This window comes from Salvelinus namaycush, chromosome 6 (assembly GCF_016432855.1).
Source record: "Salvelinus namaycush isolate Seneca chromosome 6, SaNama_1.0, whole genome shotgun sequence".
Classification (NCBI taxonomy): Eukaryota; Metazoa; Chordata; class Actinopteri; order Salmoniformes; family Salmonidae; genus Salvelinus; species Salvelinus namaycush.
In genome coordinates this window covers 21,068,574-21,087,318 of record NC_052312.1, presented here as the reverse complement: position 1 = coordinate 21,087,318, position 18,745 = coordinate 21,068,574, and the positions used below count along the sequence as shown (strand labels likewise).

The window sequence follows — 18,745 nt, the reverse complement described above, 5'->3', positions numbered from 1 at the left end:
TGATGCCTTTCTTTTGCACACCTCTCCTACACATTTCTCAGTAGTTGGTATTCACACTTACCTTATGAAGGTGAGTAACGGGCTTTGCAGGAGTGGTTCCCTTACGCGCGCTGAAGAAATGTCATTCACCTGCTGAAAACCCTCTCACTTACTGGCCAACAGATTTTCTCGTGGAGTTTTCATTCAATAGTGTTTTCAGTACATTTATTTAGCCATCCCTTTAAATATGGCGTACCTTATAGTTTGAATTTTGTTAACAGACTCAATACAATATATCGAGAGAATCGGCTCAGAATATTAGGGATCAATTAAAGAAAGCCATCTAAATATATATATGCATACTCATCTCAGTTTCAGCACCAAGTGGTAGATTTTAAAATACTCTGATCTTTTAGATTATTTAGGGTTAGGAAATTATTTGTGAATCATAGAAAAATGTTTGGAGGAAGAAAATGGGTTTGATTCATTCAGAAAACTGCCACGTTCAGATCTTTAACTCATTGTAATTTTGGATGATTAGTGAACAAAGAATTATAATAGGGAGAATAGTGTGCAATAGTAGGCTATACCCTCATCTATTGCCTGCACTAACCATGGAACTGTGTGACGACACATCCAAGTATTGCACCATGCGTTATGTTCAAACTGTTACGTTTGGTCTGTGCTCCTCTCCATAACGATTGAATTAGCAATGTCTTTAAAAAAAATATATATATATAAACTGTTACTAATGATCCTCACCAACAACCACATGCCCGCGATGGCGTTTACAGAGGAAGCAAATGAAGGTTAACGAAATAATGTAATTAAATGGAACGATAATGTAGACTATACCAACTGAAGGGAACTAACAGTAAATTGGCAGTTGATTATGTGCTGTTATTAGGCCTACTGACGATTGATGCTGATAGTGGCTAATATTTAACATGATAGAAATAGGAAACAGAGAAGGTCGGGGTAGTCTATGATCAAGACATTCGAGAGTGCCCATCCCAGCAAGGTAAGACCGTACAATTTAAATTCTGCCTAATGGCACAGCATTTCATCAACGTCACTGTGGGAAAGTTAATATGCTTCAGTTTTCTACCATTTGACTGGTTTCACATATGCCTCCAGCAATTATAATTATCAAATATATCTAAAACAAGTGTCATTTATCCATTATCCAAAGGGATTACTCATTTACCTAGCTCTTCCCAATAGCTCTTATCAAGTTGTAAATTATTTATTCGGTCTCCACCCCAAATTAATAGCAGGTGAATAGCATGCTATTCTCATGCTTAAGTTCAAGGTCAGAATACGCATAGAGAGAAAAGTGCATAAAAAAGCAATTCCATTTACACACGCTTAATTATGGGCCCGATTCAGACTTAGGAATTTATGCCTTTCCTATGCATGCCTTTCCTATGCCTGCTTTTCCTATGCATGCCTTTCCTATGCACTTTTCAGTATTTGGCATTCAGACTTACTTAGTTGTGTAAAGGGCTCTGCAGGTGGCTACCTTTCGCACTCTGAATAAATTGCATTCAACTGCTGAAAACCCTCCCATAAGCTGGGCAACAGATTTTCTCTTGGAGTTTTCATTCAATGGGGTTTTCCTATAGCTCTGGTCAACAATTTTCATCTTTGCAAATTGAGAGCACACAATGAGAATTCTGAATAACTGCATGTCTATTTATATCCTATTTCACTGTGCAATACAGTACACTACATTTCAGTTTGCTTACATATGTCTGGTTTCACATAAGGAAATCATAAGGGGAAATGATCTAAAACAATTACTATGGGTATTTACAATCCCCTTCTCAAAACGGATTACTCATTTTACTAGCTCTTATCAATAGATATGATCAAGTTGTAAATTACAGCGCATGGAGAAATGGTGTTATTTCTATTGGAACAAATTAAGTAGATGCTTTTTCCACTTTGAACCGGTAGGTTCGCTAGACCTTATTCATGGTTTCCTCGCGTAAAGGTGGTGGAGTTATTAGGGAATTAAGTCAAGGTCAGAATACTAAGTATCTGTAGACACTCCTCCGCCTCACCTTCATTTATTCGGTCTCCACCTTGAAGGAATAGTTGATGAATAGCATACTATTCTCATGCTTAAGGTTAGAATACGCGTAGAGAGGAAAACGCATTTAAAAAAAGGAATAAAGTTCCATTTACACACGCTTAACTCTGGTCGGAAACTGGGCCATATTGACTGGAAGATGAATGAGTTGGATGCTATTGCTGAAGCTGTTTTGGAGGGAATTTTAGTTTCCTGTAGTTCGCATGGTTGGCCACTAGATGTGCAAGTCATGTTTCCTAATGGTTCATGACTGACTTACCGACTGACTGAACCATATCTCTGTTTTTAGAGGTGGTGATTCAAGCTCAGTGGGTGGTGGAGTGAATTTAGTCAATTGTCTTTACAGTATGCTTTGTCTGTCTGACTGTCTCACCTTCTCTGCTTTTGTGTGTGTGTGTGTGTGTGCACATGTGATTTACTGCTGTAAGTACAGTACAATACCAAATTGTTACAGAGTAAAAAGAGCACTGTATAATGTAAAGTGTTACCAATATTTGTATAATTGTTTACCCCATTTATTTGATCAAAAGCATTAAGACATGTTGTGTTTGTGTGCCAGTGCAAGAAAATTAAAAACACTTTTCTCAGAGAAGATATGGCTGCCGTTGATTGATTAGGAAACTCTTAGAGGTGAGATCGACATTCACAACAAGACAGCTATCAGAAGAGTCATGACCGGCTGGCAAGCAATAGCATGCAGGAGCTTCACAATCAGTCCAGTCATTTCTTTGCCTTCAGGAAATTAGTTTCCCTCCTCCTCCTTTTTTCCCCCTGGAACTATTGTCATCTCTTTTTCTTGTTCTGCCTCCTCGTCCTCCTTCTCCACCTCTCTTTTCCCTGGAACCATTGTCATCTCTTCTACCTCTCCCTCTGGTTTCCCACCTCCCCAGTCCTCCTTCTCTTTCTCTCTACCGCTACCATCATGCTTTGCTCTCATGTTGGAGGCCATCCTGTCCATGTTGGAGGCCATCCCCTCAAGCAGCTGTGCCATGCCCCCCACACACCTGGAGGATGAGCCATAGATTGTGAGGGAGGAGCCAGAGCAGGAGCCGGCCATGGCATAGAGCAGAGGGTTGACAGCACTGCTGAGGTAAGCTACAGCTATGACCACTGTCCTAGCTCTCAGACAGAACAACAGCAAATCCGTGGAAGACCCGGAGAGAACGGCCCCCACCTGAAACAAGGAATCATAAGTTTCATTATGAACTTGAACTATGTCTACAAACAGTAGATTTGTGTTTTAATGCCATTTTTATCCCCAATTTCGATCATGTCTCATCGCTGCAACTCCCCAACGGGCTCAGGAGGCAAAGGTCGAGTCATGATTCCTCTGAAACATGACCCGCCAAACCTTGCTTCTTAACACCCGCACGCTTAAACCGGAAGCCAGACGCACCAATGTGTCAGAGAAAACACTGTTCACCTGACTACTGAGGTCAGCCTGCATGCGCCTGCCCCCCACAAGGAGTCGCTAGAGCGCAATGAGCTAAGTAAATCCCCCCCAGCCTTACCCTCCCCTAACCCTGACGACGCTGGGCCAATTGTGCGCCGTCCTATGGGACTCCCGATCACGGCCGGTTGTGATACAGCCCGGGATCGAACTTGGGTCTGTAGTGACGCCTTAGACCGCTGTGCCACTCGGGAGGCCTCCAATGGTGACTTTAAAATAGTTACAGAGTTTAATGGCTGTGATATGATAAAACTGAGGATGGATCAACAACATTGTAGTTACTCAACAATTCTAACCTGATTGGCAAAATGAAAAGAAGGAGCCTGTACAAAATATTCCAAAACATATGCTGTTTGCAACAAGGCACTAAAGTAATACAGTGAAAAACGTGGCAAAGCAATTAGCTTTTTGTCCTGAATAAAAAAAGTGTCCTATTTGGGACAAATCCAATACGACACATTACTGAGTACCACTCTTTGCATCATGTTATGGATATGCTTGTAATGTTAATTAAGGACCGGGGAGTTTTTCAGTGTAAAAAAAAAAATTTGCTGCCAAAGGTGCTTGTGCAAAGTATTGACTCCGGTGTGAATACTTATGTAGATATTTCTGTGTTTCATTTTCAATACAGTTGCTAAACATTTCTGAAAGCATTTTTTCACTTTGTCATAATGGGTTATTGTGCGTCGATGGGTTATTATTATACTTTTTTTAATCCATTTTGAATTCAGGCTGTAAAACAACTAAACGTGGAATAAGTCAAGGGGTATGGATACTTTTTGAAGGCACTGTATGTACGTACTGTATATACAGGGCCTTCAAAAAGTATCCATACCCCTTGACTTATCCCATGTTTAGTTGTTATACCGCCTGAATTCAAAATGTGCTAAATAAAAAATGTTCCTCATCAATCTACACACAATACCCATAATGACAAAGCGAAAACGGTTTTTAATTTTTAATTTTGCTCATTTATTACAAGTAAAAAAAACAGATACTTTATTTACATAAGTATTCAAGACCCTTTGTAATATATATGCCCACTTGCAGGATGTTGACCAGGTGGTACGGAGCCCACAAGAGGGCGAAAGTCACGACTATCAGTGCGATGAGGCGGTTGGTCTTCCTGTAGGAGCGGTGGTGCCAGTGGACACGGCTGGACGCTAAGGTATGAGCGATGCGTAAGTAGCAGAACGTCATGATGCTGAAGGGGACCAGGAACGCAGTAACTGTTTCTAGGGAATAGTGGAACACCTGGTAGAGAGGATAGGACCAGAAACGATTTGATTTCATTATTAAAATGTCTTCAGGATGCCAAGCCCACATGGGGTTACGTTTTAGTAAGAGTGTAATTACATATTTTATCTACTTAAATTGCAGTTCTGGTCTGTTTACAAATAAATGTATCAAAAACAATGTTGACAGATTGATCAATTGTTTTAGCTATATCCACATCTATTTAGAATAAATATACATATAGAATTTAAAAAATCTACAATATGTTTTATGGAAAACGGATGAAACAATATGAAATAATGTGGTGTACAATACTAATATACTGTACAACACCAAAATAACAAGATGTATGAAGGAATATTCTGTCAGTAAAGTTACCTGGTGGGCGGGCCCGGGGTGATGCGTGGTACACTCCCCCTTTCGGACCTGTCGGTACACAAGCTGAGGAGTGGGCAGCACCATAGCCAACGCCCACACCACACCCATGATAGGAAAGAGCCTCGACTTCGTCCGGACGCGCTGGGACCAGAAGGGGTGTAGCACGCCAAGGAGTCGGTCGACGCCCATCAAGGTAATCAATAGGATGCTGAGGTACATGTTGATGCCACAGACGTAATGCAGGAGCTTACACATTATCTCTCCAAACTCCCAGACTCTGCCCTTGAAGAGCTGGTGAATGAAGAAGGGTGCGGAGAGCAGCACGAGTGCGTCAGCGGCCGATAGCTGGAGGATCAAGAGGGACGCGATGGAACGGCGACTCAGGCAGAATAGTATGGTCCAAACCACTAGGAGGTTTCCGGGGAGACCCATGGCCATAGCAACCAGGAGAAAGGAGATTCCAACAGAATAAGGGATGGATGGGTTGGGAGCGGATGAGTTGGTAGAGAAGTAAATGGTGGTATTCCATGCTGTGGATTCCATCCTGAGAGTCGGAATTGAGAAAGAGCGACAGAATTGAGAAAGAGAGACAGAGACAGAGAGCGAGACAGACAGAGAGAGACGTAAAACAAGTGGTGAGGAAATAGATGATTTTCTCATCGAGAAAGAGGAAGTTGCTTGATTCGTTGTTTAGCAACCCTGTGTCAGATTATTGTGAAATGTATTTGTCAGCAGTACATTTTGTAGTGAATTTCAATCACAGATAAAGACAGTAGGTTACTTAAGACAGACAGGAAAGGAGGTTGGTCGGGGAGGATGGGTGGGGATATAACATGAAAGTCTAGCAACCCGAAGGTTACGGGATTGTATCTCAACATTAGACAACTATTACATTTGAGCTAATTAGCAACTTTGTAACTACTTTGCAAACCCTTCCACTAACCCTAACCCTTTAACCTAACCTTAACCATTTAACTACTTAGCTATCATGTTATCTGACGCTAACCTTAACCCCCAAAACCTAACACTGACTTTAATCCCTAACCCTAACCTTAACCCCTAGCCTAGCTAACGTTAGCAGCCTAGCTAACGTTAGCAGCCTAGCCTAGCTAACGTTAGCAGCCTAGCTAACAAATTGGAATTTGTGTAATGTACTCATGCGTTGTGAAAATAGTGTAATACACATGAAATGTGTTGTGATGAAAATCATGTAACACACATGGAATAGTGCACTTTTTCATGTACCTGTCATGAATTTCGAATAAGTCATTTGTGTCTATTTCACAATAAGCTGTGATAGTGTGTTTGCATACACTTTATGCAAAATAGCATCAAAATTCATCAACATGCATAAAGAAACATATCAGCGACACACAATCCATGCTGTTCAATTCCTTAAAACTTAAAAGTCAATTTTAAAAGATTTACAAGATATAATTCATAAAAATGCTGCAAATAATGAAATACCTCTTATCTCTTCAGCGTCTCATTCGTGTGTAATATTTATTGGGCATATTTGGCCTCATGTTGTAACCTGTCATATTGTAACCTGTTCCACAGGTTCACACACACACTAACAGCTAACAGGCCACACACATGCATGGAAGTATCTGATGAGTCAAACAGCAACCAGATAATGTCTATATATATATATATATATATATATATATATATATATATATATATATATATATATATACACAACATAAATATACACAATACTCTGTAGTCTCTCTCTCTCCTTCTCACTCTGACTCTCTCTTGTGCCTCTCTCTCTCTCTCTCTCTCTCTCTCTCTCTCTCTCTCTCTCTCTCTCTCTCTCTCTCTCTCTCTCTCTCTCTCTCTCTCTCTCTCTCTCTCTCGCATGCTGTCACAGATACATGGTGATCAGAGAAAAAGGGGAAGGTGTTGGGCAAAACAGTGGCTTGATCTTAAATGATCAGCTGCCTCAAGTGGTGTGCTATGGAGGATAGGACGTCATTTGAGAAATAGAGTTCTCATATATTGGCTACATTTACAAATTCACACAGCATCAACATACTGTAAATATTTGACTCTACTTCAGTTGTAGTTCAACCAAATAGACAGCACATAGACTTCAATCATCAACTGTTCGTATATAATCTGTTGCCGGATCACAACCCAACATGCTATTTCCTCCCTAAAACTTGAATGTGTGTGTGGTGTGTAATTAATCAGCTCACGGGGGAAAAGGAGAGGACTGTCAGAAATATTACATGATGGAGAGAGATGATTTTTAAAAACATTTTTTGGCACCATTTAGCTATTTGTCATACATACAGTTGAAGTCGGAAATGTACATACACAGCCAAATACATTTCAACTCATTTTTTCACAATTCCTGACATTTAATCCGAGTAAAAATTCCCTGTCTTAGGTCAGTTAGGATCACCACTTTATTTTAAGAATGTGAAATGTCAGAATAATAGTAGAGAGAATGATTTATTTCAGCTTTTATTTCTTTCATCACATTCCCAGTGGGTCAGAAGTTTACATACACTCAATTAGTTTTTGGTAGCATTGCCTTTAAATTGTGTAACTTGGGTCAAACGTTTCGGGTAGCTTTCCACAAGCTTCCCACAATAAGTTGGGTGAATTTTGTCCCATTCCTCCTGACAGAGCTGGTGTAACTGAGTCAGGTTTGTAGGTCTCCTTGCTCGCACACGCTTTTTCAGTTCTGCCCACTACTTTTCTATGGGATTGAGGTCAGGGCTTTGTGATGGCCACTCCAATACCTTGACTTTGTTGTCCTTAAGCCATTTTGCAACAACTTTGGAAGTGTGCTTGGGGTCATTGTCCAGTTGGAAGACCCATTTGCGACCAAGCTTTAACTTCCTGACTGATGTCTTGAGATGTTGCTTCAATATATCCACATCATTTTCCATCCTCATGATGCCATCTATTTTGTGAAGTGCACCAGTCCCTCCTGCAGCAAAGCACCCCCACAACATGATGCTGCCACCCCAGTGCTTCACGGTTGGGATTGTGTTCTTTGGCTCGCAAGCCCCCCTTTTTTCCTCCTAACATAACGATAGTCATTATGGCCAAACAGTTCTATTTTTGTTTCATCAGACCAGAGGACATTTTCCAAAAAGTACGATCTTTGTCCCCATGTGCAGTTGCAAACCGTAGTCTGTCTTTTTTTATGGCAGTTTTGGAGCAGTGGCTTCTTCCTTGCTGAGCGGCCTTTCAGGTTATGTCGATATAGGACTTGTTTTACTGTGGATATAAATACTTTTTTTCCTGTTTCCTCGGGCGTCTTCACAAGGTCCTTTGCTGTTGTTCTGGGATTGATTTGCACTTTTCGCACCAAGGTATGTTCATCTCTAGGAGACAGAACGCGTCTCCTTCCTGAGTGGTATGATGGCTGCATGGTCCCATGGTGTTTATACTTGCGTACTATTGTTTGTACAGATCAATGTGGTACCTTCAGGCGTTTGGAAGTTGCTTCCAAGGATGAACCAGACTTGTGGAGGTCTACAATTTTTTATGAGGTCTTGGGTGATTTCTTTTGATTTTCCCATGATGTTAAGCAAAGAGGCACTGCGTTTGAAGGTAGGCCTTGAAATGCATCCACAGGTACACCTCCAATTGACTCAAATTATGTCAACTAACCTATCAGCTTCTAAAGCCATGACATTTTCTGGAATTTTCCAAGCTGTTTAAAGGCACAGTCAACTTAGTGTATGTAAACCTCTGGCCCACTGGAATTGTGATACAGTGAATTATAAGTGAAATAATCTGTCTGTAAAACAATTGTTGGAAAAATTACTTGTCATGTACAAATTAGATGTCCTAAGCGACTTGCCAAAATTATAGTTTGTTAACAAGAAATTTGTGGAGTGGTTGTAAAACGAGTTTTAATGACTCCAACCTAAGTGTATGTAAACTTCTGACTTCAACTGTAGCAAAATTCCAAATGCCAACAAAGTAAAACATCTCATTGCATAGCAGTATCAAAGCAGGTCCCCCTCTCCCACCACACAGGGAACCCCACATTCTTCTAAATTCCCACCAACTTGAAATATCCCACAGACATCAATTCAACGTCTATTTCATGTTGGTTCAATGTAATTTAATTGAAATCACATGGAACAAATGTTGATTCACCCATTGTGTGCCCGGTGGGATGGTGACAGGGAAATGAAGAGAGCAAGCAGGTCAGTAAGGCAGACAACAGACTACAATGACGGATGGATATTTAACAGTATGACGTATATATGACACGTTACGTTATTGCATATGCTTAATGCAATAGGATGTGTCAACATAAATGACCAGGTTGGAACAGAAGGATATCATCGCATTTGAACATGCTCAAATGGGGTGAGCGCAGACTTCCTTCCTTATTTGTGGCGATATCATATCCCCAGTGCTTCCCCTCTCTTGCGTGCAAGAACATGATGCAATAATGGCAGAAGGAGTACAAGAGTGAGGAGAGAAGGAAGACTGAGACGTGGAGGCAAATGGACGGACGGGCAGTCAGATAGACGGACAGATAAAACATTTACAAAATAGCCAACAAATGCACTTCCTGTGGATTTGCTCTGAGAAGATCAATGGTAAAACGAAGATAACTCCACAAGTGAACCAGCTCATAAAGGTCAGCGTTGTGAAGTGTAAAGCCAATATACATTTTTTATATTTGTTGATACAAACATTGTGTATAGTGTCCAGAATGAAACGTTTCGGAGGGGAGGTGTGTTTTATTTTCCCTTGTTTGTGACGATGTTATGTCCATGTGCGTGTATGGCTGTATGTGATGATGTGTTGAAGATAAGTACATGATCTTTGCATGCCTATCAATGCTGAATGGAAATACAGCCACAGGGACCTAGCTGTAAACAAGTCCCTCTGGCCTTTGTCCAGTGCTTATTTGGAACCAGATCTTGCCGGAACAGGATCCGGAACCTCTAAATTTGGGACTGTTTCATTCCGGAACCTATTTGCCAGGATCCTTAACTCTCATGGCATGAAAAATCATTTCCACCAGGGGTGCAACTTTCATGGGGGACAAGTGACAGTTTTATCATTGGAATGTGATATAAAACAAGGCAACGGTGTGCTTTAGGACCATGCGGATGCCCCCGAGCGGCCGGGTAGGCTGTTTGGAGTGTTTATCCGACTGGATTTAAGACCACGTGGACACCACAGAGTGGGCTGCCAGGCTGTGTGAAGGCAAAGCTTCTGGAAGGCTGGCTGGACCAGCACAGGAGAGTTGGGTATAGTTCAGTGTACGCGTTGCGCTCTTTCACCGAGTTGTAAAAGGAACAGAAACTGGCTACTCTTTAGTTGACTGATATGCCTTACGCTGGCAAGGTAACTGCTTATTAACTCAACAGAAAAAACTAAACTAGTGTTTATTCGCAGTGCTGAGCTAGTATTGTAACTGACAATTAACGTTAGTTAATGTTTCATCCCCTCTCGACTGAGGTGAATGAATAAGCTACACTTCCTACGTTTTGCATAGTACTATAGGTTAATGCCTACCTTTTTAGGAGGACGATTTGCAGGCAGAGACAAATTAATGGGTGATCCATACTTATTGAAAATGAAAAGGCACAATGCTCGCTCACCATAGTAGACTAACCTATGTGCCTGTTGTGCCTTTTCAATCATGATTAAATTTGTTGATTGCACTTCTACTCACGTTGGTTGAGTGCCCTCCACTTCTTTTCATTATCAATATTTATTTGCAGACACTGTAGTAAACTACAGTCTCATCGTATTTAAGTTAATTTCATATTCAAGTTAACTGACACGTGATTCTCCACCCATGCAGGCAGCCTACTATTTCAACGAGACTACACATAGGCGTACTTGAACTCTCATGCCCAACTAGGAGAGGTAGGCTACTGAAGGTGAAGCACCGGATTCTGAATGTATGAATAATGCAAAAAATGTGTTTTTAGGCTAACTCGTACAGTAGGTAGGCTAACGTATACAAAGCAGAAAGAGGACCGTTTCAAAATAATCTGTGGGACAACAAAAATATTTTAATCACCAAAGTAGTTGTCTGACCGCCCGCTCCCGCCTGCAGCATGAAAGATCGGGACCTGCAGGCATGCCACGGAAATGCAGCCCTCTAGTGTAGTCAGTACACAACACTATGCTCATCATGTCTTAAAGGGATCAGATTGTGACAGGGGTCCCAGTAGTGTAAGACAGCCAGGGAAGACCAGTCTACGGAGCTCAAGGGAATTTTGCAGTATATTCAGTGAATGATGCAAAGTTCCATCTTGAATTGATGGGTAGACCTACAGTAGCTACAGGACAGCAGATTACGTTTAAAGCTACCGTCTGGGATCTGGGAATAATGGTCATTTCAATTATTGAACCATTCATTAAATTTTTGGATAATATAATGTATAAATGTACACCAAGGTAATTCTTTGTCATGCCTCATTTTAGGAGGATCAGATGGTGACAGGGGTCTCAGCAGCCAGGAAGCTAGGGGAGACCAGTCTGTGACAGAGGTGAGGAGATACAACACTTTCTTCTCTCTGTCCAGTAAACACTGGACAAGCCAGATGATATTTTAAGGCAGTCTGACAAACACCCAAAGTTGATTTCCAAACTGTATCAAGGGTTGATAGAGGCTTTTCCCGATGACACAACACAAAAATGCAAGGAAGACCTGGGAGACGCTTCTGGTAATGATGAGAGAATACAGATCTGTTAGAATGCCCGGTCATGTTCATATAATCTCACACATAAATTACTGCAGTTTAAGACCATCCATAGAACGTACTATATGCCAGTGAAACTGACTGTCATGCACTCAGAAATTGTATTATTCTGCTGGAGGTGTAAAACATAAAAGGAGACATATTTGCATATGTTATGGTGTTGTGAAGGCTGGCTGAAATCTGGCAAATAGTATGTTCTTTAATCTCAGCAAGTCTACAGATTCTCCCTGTTTTTGTTTGCTTGGAAATGTTAATACTGGAGATACTGTGTAGCCAAGCATTTATAGCGGCTAATAAATGCATTGCCATTAATTGGAAGGTTGGTTATCCTTCCACAATGTATGGAACAAATGTCAAGTTATGTACAGTATCACTAGATTTGTTTTAAGATTAAGGGTATACTGTGCAACTTTCATAAGGTTTGGATGCCTTATATGGAATACTGTACGACAAAAGGAGTCCCTATTGAAAACATGTCCACGTCAGAGGAGATTTAGGCAATCCCTAGCTGCTGGGCTGCTCAGTCCTGGCCTTGGGGGTCTGCTCTACTGTTGTCACTCGGCCCTTGGCCTAACACACCTCTGAAAACAATAATGAATGTTTCACTAAGATCCTAAAGCTGATTGGGGTGTGTTGGGTTGGGGCGCTGCAGGGTGGTGGACCCTTAGGGGCAGGATGGGGTGACCCAGCTATTGTGTACAAGTGAAAAGAGCTCTACAGTACTATTAGGCCTATGATATGAATTATATGGAGGGTACACTGTTTCTGTGTCTTAATCTGTAGGTGTATGTGTGTTTTCATTCTGCTTTTGTTTTCCAAACCTTTCCCTTGAGATATAAAAAAAAAAGATGAGAAGGAAGTTGTGTTGGGGAGAGAACTGAGTTATTGACTAGACTGGTGGTGTTGTGCGTGTAAGCGGCTCGGGTTGGCTGGGCGGTCTGGCTGAAATTTGTTATAGAGGATGTCTTAAAGACAATCAAAAGTTGTCTTTGTACTTTATTTGTAAGAGTTGTTCATTTGTTAGGCTATTGGTTAAAGGTGCAACACAATACTGATTATTGAATTATCATGGATCTAGTTCAGTCAATCACTTACCTAGCTTGATGACTGTGGGAATTTTTGCTTACTTTTTGTTCTACATAGAGATGGCTAGAAGGGCCATAGATTGTGTAGAAATGCAGGAAATGTGCTTTAGATGCCCCCAAAAATGGGAGGGCCCCCAGACTTCTGCCAAGTTATGTCCCCCTCTGAAAATAGCACTGCTGGGTGATTTAAAAAGTCATAGTCAATTGATCAATAATATAATAATACTCTGAGCAAAAAACGTTTTATTTTATTTACAATATGTTGAGTCTATGAGAATAGAAAGGTTCAGAACTTTTGTAAAACATCACAGCACAGTTTAAAAAATATATGGCAAATAGAAATTGAAAAACTGGATGGTGTTCACAGATAGATGAGAAGGGTTGAGTGGAGCTGAAGGATGGGACTAAAAACAAACAGAAGATAACTACCGAAAAATATACTGTGTCCGTAAAATGTATATAGTATGTATAGGCTGGAAGTAGAAGCCTAAGTGTTGTTGTCCATTAGTTTACTCCAGGTAGGGGAGGGATGGTAGAGTTAGAGAAAAATAATAAAGGAAAATATATAAAAGTTTGGACAGTTACTGGTACTGTATATATTTACCCCAAAAATATATGGGGGATTGGAAATGATGCAGACAATTACATTGATGGAAGCCACAATCTATCTGCAATATTAAAGCTGATCTTCCCCCTAAAAAAAGGTATATATATTTTTTGCATTATTATGTCCCCCCCACTTATAAAACAAAAGTTGCAGCCCTGATTTCCACTGTTTGCAATGTAAAAATTTGGCTAATTCAAGTTGACTCCTTCCGGCTGAGAGCTGGGGCACTCTGCTGAGAGTCAGAATTGGCCGACGTCACGTGGCCCGAGTCTGGGCCGCCTTCGGCAGTATTACTTATGGCTAGGATGCGGGGATTGAGCTCGGGCCGATTCCGGTGTGAGGTATCTGGCCCAAATGTATTACTTGGGGCTTGGCCCGATTCCCGTGTGAGTTATCTGGCCCAAATGTATTACTTGGGGCTCGGGATGATTGGGGCTACTCTCTGGCAGATGATTACACGGGCTGCTTTATATAATTAACATTTCATAATTTATTTTTCTATATTTTGTCATTGTTTCTGTGAGAAAAAAAATAGAATTAACATTTAAATAAAATTCTTTAAGAGTCCTGTGTAGTATTTTGATACTTTGTGCAGGGCAATTGATAAGCATTACAGATGCTGGGTCGAGACCCGTGCCGGCCGTGCCCGGGAGACCCATGAGGCGACACACATTTGGCCCAGCGTCGTCCGAGTTAGGGGAGGGTTTGGCCGGCCGGCCGGGATGTCTTTGTCCCATCGCGCTGTAGCGACTCCTATGGCGGGCCAGGCGCATGCACGCTGACACGGTCACCAGGTGTATGGTGTTTCCTCCTACACAAGATGTTTTGTATGTAGAAAATGTATAATGGTAATATTTAAAATGACTAAATCGGGTAATTTTGTATACATTTATTTAAATTTGCATCGGGCTGCTTCTGGGGGGATTCTGGTAAGATGACGGCAAAGTCGGCTGAATTCCGGTAGACGGAAACGGCCCAAGTACATCGGGCCGTTTCCGTCTACCGGAATTCAGCCGACTTTGCCGTCATCTTACCAGAATCTGGATTCTGGGCAGTCATTAATTTTGATTCCGGGCAGAGTCTGACACCTGATTCCTGGGCTGATACAATCAATTGGGCCGATACCTCATTGCTAGCTGGGCAATCACCAGGCATGCCTACAGTCGGGATTGCACGGCAAATCTGTCAGTCATGCAGCCAAAACAGCTTACAGTTGGGAATGCGCGGAAAATCTGTCAGTCATGCAGCCGAAACAGGCCTTTACTGATATTTCAGATACAATCGCGGCAAAAATACAGGTTGGAAAGCAAATGGATTCTGTTGAAAAGAGAAGACTATTCTGTCTGTAGGCTACCAAGTTTTCAACTTCCAAATAGACCTATTGAGCAAACAGCATTGTTTACCAAGTAAAACAAGAGATACATTTTACCACGAGCACATCGCCAGTGAGTGAGTGAAACTGGAAAGCTTTTTTAGGACTGTAATTTCCTCCTGGTATTGTACAATATGTGTCTCCACACACCTAGGTCTAGGCTATTGATGTATTGAAGACAAGTTTGTTTTTATTGATCTCAGATTCTTAGTTTGTTAGTGTCAAAGTAGCCTGTCATTTTGATTTAAAATTATGTAGAATTGCATGAAATGCGTTTATAAAGGCCACATTTTTCACAAACCCTAGGCTACAAAATGTTTTCCCCATTTGTACAACTTCTGCAAATGCATTTACTGATCTATGCCAGAACACAAAAGCAGAGCTTCTGTTTGCTCTTTGTGGTCTAGGCTGGGTAACCATAAAGCACTTTGTGACAACTGTATGTTGATGAAAAAGTGTTTTATGGATACATTTGATTGATACTCTCTTTGGGAATTGTGTAATATCCATTGTTGTCCTCTCATTCTGTGTCTCTCTCTCTTCTATTCATAGATCTATATTTCATACCATGTGTTCTAATTCTTATTTCTCTGGTCATTCTATTCAACAGTAGTGAGGACTGCTAATCCCGAAGATCTACAAACCACAGATTCTTCAACTCCCTCCCAAAATGGCGTCAGACCTCTCCATCTCCGCTGGCCCCCCAAGCTCCCCTCCACCTCTCCTCTCACCTCCTCTCCTTTCTCACCTATCAAACCAGATCGGCATCTCCATCCTGGTCCTAGCATTCGTCTTCGGTTTCCCCGGTAACCTGTTTGTTGTGTGGTCGGTGCTGTGCCGTGTGAGGCATCGTTCAGTTACCTGCCTGCTCGTCTTAAACCTCGCCGTGGCCGACGCGTTGGTGTTGCTAAGCTCCCCGCTTTTCCTGCGCTTCCTGGCAGGCGGGCGAGGCTGGGAGTTTGGGGCGGTGGCCTGTAAATTGGTACACTACCTGTGCTGTGTCAACATGAACGTGTCCATCTACCTGATCAGCCTGATGAGCTTGGATCGCTGGCTGGCCGTCGCAAGGCCCTTCCTGGCCCAGAGGATGAGGACAAAGAAAACTCTGATGGCCGTTCTACTGGGGATCTGGGTGCTGGCTTTCGTCTTTGCACTGCCCATGGCCTTCTATCGCAGGTGGGGCTGTTTGTATGGGTTGTGTGTATGGGTTGTGTGTATGGGTTGTGTGTATGGGTTGTGTGTGTGCGAGAGGCATGAGAGAGAGGAAATATTAAAATACACTTACACGAACAAAAAGGCTTATCATTCTTCAATACTGATCTGAAGATTTTTGTTTGCATTACAGGCTGTTTATTTCTGTAGTTCCCGAGCTCTTAAACACTTCTCTAATAACCTGCGAAGTATGGCTGCAATAAAGACAACCTGGAACACTCCCATTGTCTCAATCAAACAAACTCTCTCTCTCTCTTTTGTCCTTATGCATTCCTCAAGTCACACACTGTGGTCCTGGGGAACATCCATGAGACCCATCATGTCTCCTTCATGTTATAAAATGTCTCTCTCTCTCTCTTTCTCTCTCTCTCTCTCTCTCTCTCTCTCTCTCTCTCTCTCTCTCTATCTATCTATACCTAGTAACCTGAAGCTGCACTTGAACAGCTCTGTGACCGTCTGCATGTCGTACCACTGGAAAAGTGTGGGTCACCAGGTGTTCCAGTACCTGTTTGAGACCGTCCTGGGCTTCTTCCTCCCCTTCACTTTCATCACCGTCTGCTACACCTCTGTCATCTGTGGACTACGCAGGGCCATGTTCCAGCACAAGGGACGGGGAAACCGTCTCATCCTCCTCATCATCGGCACCTTCGCTCTCTTCTGGCTGCCCTACCACGTGGTCAACATCTTACAGGTATGAGAGTTTGCCAATGTATTTCAAGTTACTGCACATTATGAAGCAGTTCATTTGTTGTGTGTCATACAGGTATAATAACAGGTATAAGCCCTATCTGTCTCTCTTGTATCTGCCTCTCTCTCAGGTGATTGGTCTACTTGGTGGTAACGACACTCTGTTTAAAGCAGCCGCGGTGGCCCGTCCCAACGTCACAGCGCTCGCTTTCCTGAGCAGCAGCGTGAACCCTGTACTGTACGTATTCGCTGGCAGCTCCCACATCCGCCAGGCCGGTCTCAGCTTCATGGCCAAGCTCTTCGAGGGCACCAACATTGAGGGAGGGACCTCTGCCTCCTTTACCCGCTGCACAAAGTCCAGCCGGAGTGGTTCTTCAGCCCCACTCAAGCTGGGGCGGTCGGGGAAGGGGAAGGAGGGGGATGGGAATAGTGTGACGGAGCTGCAGGAAGTCGAGGTCAAGGTTAAGTCCAAGCCGGAGCTCAAGACTTTGACATCCAATGATCCGTTGGAGTAGTGTTACTTTTTGTGGCCTACTGTACTAGTCATAGGTTAACCGTATTTAATGTATTTCACAGATCTTTGATACAATTTGTGCTTTATAGCTCGCGTTTGTGGTTGCCTCCATGCAATTTCTGGATAAAAATATTATAAAATACACTTAATGTTTTAACCTGTTGACAAATCGAGTCAGTATAGCGATTTCTTCAAGGAAGAAGGGAAGGAATTGTTCGAGACACTTACACGCAAGGTAGAGGGGAGAGTGTGGTAATTTGAGCCAAAGGTGTAAGTTGAGCCACCCTTGTTTCTCGGAAACCATACACAAAATTAATAATTTGACCCAATATTTTATGGTGTACGTGAAGGAAGAAACCACATGGGCAAAAAAAGCAAAAAGCAAGTTAGGTCCAAAAAATGGATTTTCACCAAGTCAAATGAATTTATCGTGTTAGAGTTTATATGATGCTTGTATCTAAACCAAAGTAGATCATTTTCAGATTGTTCTATACATCAGTTTTGGTCTCGATAAGCTTCAACATGAGGTCCTAAACCTAGCATGAAAGTGCATCCTTGTAGTTGTGTGGGCTAATATAGTCAATGTTTGTTTTGGGGTAAGTTGAGCCAATGGCTAGTTGAGCAAATTGAAGTGTTTTCTTGTCATGCGTAATGCAAGGCATTATCACTGGGATATGAGGTAACAACAGGGCCTTGCCTATGTTAAACGTGTTTTAAAAAAGTACAGAAGTGTTTGTTAGGCATTTAGCCTGTGTTAAAATATGCTTAAATTATTTAAAGAGAAAAAAGTGATTGTAATTCTGTTGATACGTGTTTGGGAAATAAAGATAGACTTGGTTTTAAAAAGGTAGTGGTAATATTTTATTCAGTACAGAATTTTTTTGGCAGCTTTACTTACCACTTTCCTGCGGCTCAACTTACACCATACATACCCAGTTTATTTTTAATTTTTTATACAAGCTATGTTTTCCAAAACTGTAATATTTACATGGATTATGATTATTTCCAAGGATATACAACATCCTGAAGAATATAGTGATAACTTTGCTAGAAAGAATACTATATTTACCTTGACGGGGTGAAACTGAATGTAAACAATGGCTCAACTTATCCCAATGACTTGAGCTGTGTTTGGAAACTCGAATTTGCACGATGATCTCATTATTATAATCATAGTTAATTATTACAAAATATCTGAGCAGGCGAAGCCGTGTGGAACAGTTGCCAGCTATTGATGCACCATTATTCAAATGCTTTCAACACACAGATTCTAAAACATCACATACAGTGACTAACTTCAACAAACATAGCATACTGTAACAAGCAATAACAGAATGCATTAGATAACTTTGTACTTTAGGTGTCAATAGTAAGGGAGAGTGGGGTAAGTTGAGCAAGTCTTTACATTCAGCATCACTAC

The 18,745-nt window shown here is 41.7% G+C and overlaps 2 protein-coding genes across 5 annotated transcripts; one reads left to right on the top strand and one right to left on the bottom strand.

Annotated features, from left to right (window-relative positions):
* Positions 1 to 2,582: 2,582 nt before the first annotated feature.
* LOC120049274 (leukotriene B4 receptor 1-like) lies at positions 2,583 to 5,800 on the bottom strand. Its single transcript, XM_038995522.1, has 3 exons — positions 5,139 to 5,800; positions 4,569 to 4,778; positions 2,583 to 3,248 (listed from the first exon to the last, which is right to left on the bottom strand). Exons 1-3 carry the CDS (start codon positions 5,796 to 5,798, stop codon positions 2,817 to 2,819), a joined length of 1,302 nt encoding a protein of 433 aa, XP_038851450.1. The 5' UTR covers positions 5,799 to 5,800; the 3' UTR covers positions 2,583 to 2,816.
* A 3,695-nt stretch (positions 5,801 to 9,495) lies between these two features.
* LOC120049765 (leukotriene B4 receptor 1-like) lies at positions 9,496 to 18,175 on the top strand. 4 transcript variants are annotated; one of them, XM_038996163.1, is made up of 5 exons: positions 9,497 to 9,762; positions 11,571 to 11,635; positions 15,523 to 16,088; positions 16,545 to 16,815; positions 16,943 to 18,175. In XM_038996163.1, exons 3-5 carry the CDS (start codon positions 15,583 to 15,585, stop codon positions 17,324 to 17,326), a joined length of 1,161 nt encoding a protein of 386 aa, XP_038852091.1. In that variant the 5' UTR covers positions 9,497 to 9,762; positions 11,571 to 11,635; positions 15,523 to 15,582; the 3' UTR covers positions 17,327 to 18,175. The 4 variants fall into 4 exon arrangements, with proteins under 4 accessions (XP_038852094.1, XP_038852091.1, XP_038852093.1 ...); XM_038996164.1 differs by lacking the exon at positions 9,497 to 9,762 and adding an exon at positions 10,962 to 11,006; XM_038996166.1 differs by lacking the exon at positions 11,571 to 11,635 and having other exon boundaries at positions 9,496 to 9,762; positions 15,526 to 16,088.
* The last annotated feature ends 570 nt before the right edge of the window (positions 18,176 to 18,745 follow it).

Excerpts from the sequence above, each read along its gene's own strand:
- LOC120049765 (XM_038996166.1), top strand. The coding sequence starts at position 15,583 with ATGGCGTCAGACCTCTCCATCTCCGCTGGCCCCCCAAGCTCCCCTCCA. Across the intron at positions 16,089-16,544 it reads CCCATGGCCTTCTATCGCAG|TAACCTGAAGCTGCACTTGA; the intron begins GTGGGGCTGTTT and ends ATCTATACCTAG. Across the intron at positions 16,816-16,942 it reads ACGTGGTCAACATCTTACAG|GTGATTGGTCTACTTGGTGG; the intron begins GTATGAGAGTTT and ends CCTCTCTCTCAG.
- LOC120049274 (XM_038995522.1), bottom strand. The coding sequence starts at position 5,798 with ATGAGAAAATCATCTATTTCCTCACCACTTGTTTTACGTCTCTCTCTG. Across the intron at positions 4,779-5,138 it reads ACCCCGGGCCCGCCCACCAG|GTGTTCCACTATTCCCTAGA; the intron begins GTAACTTTACTG and ends CCTCTCTACCAG. Across the intron at positions 3,249-4,568 it reads ACCTGGTCAACATCCTGCAA|GTGGGGGCCGTTCTCTCCGG; the intron begins GTGGGCATATAT and ends TCCTTGTTTCAG.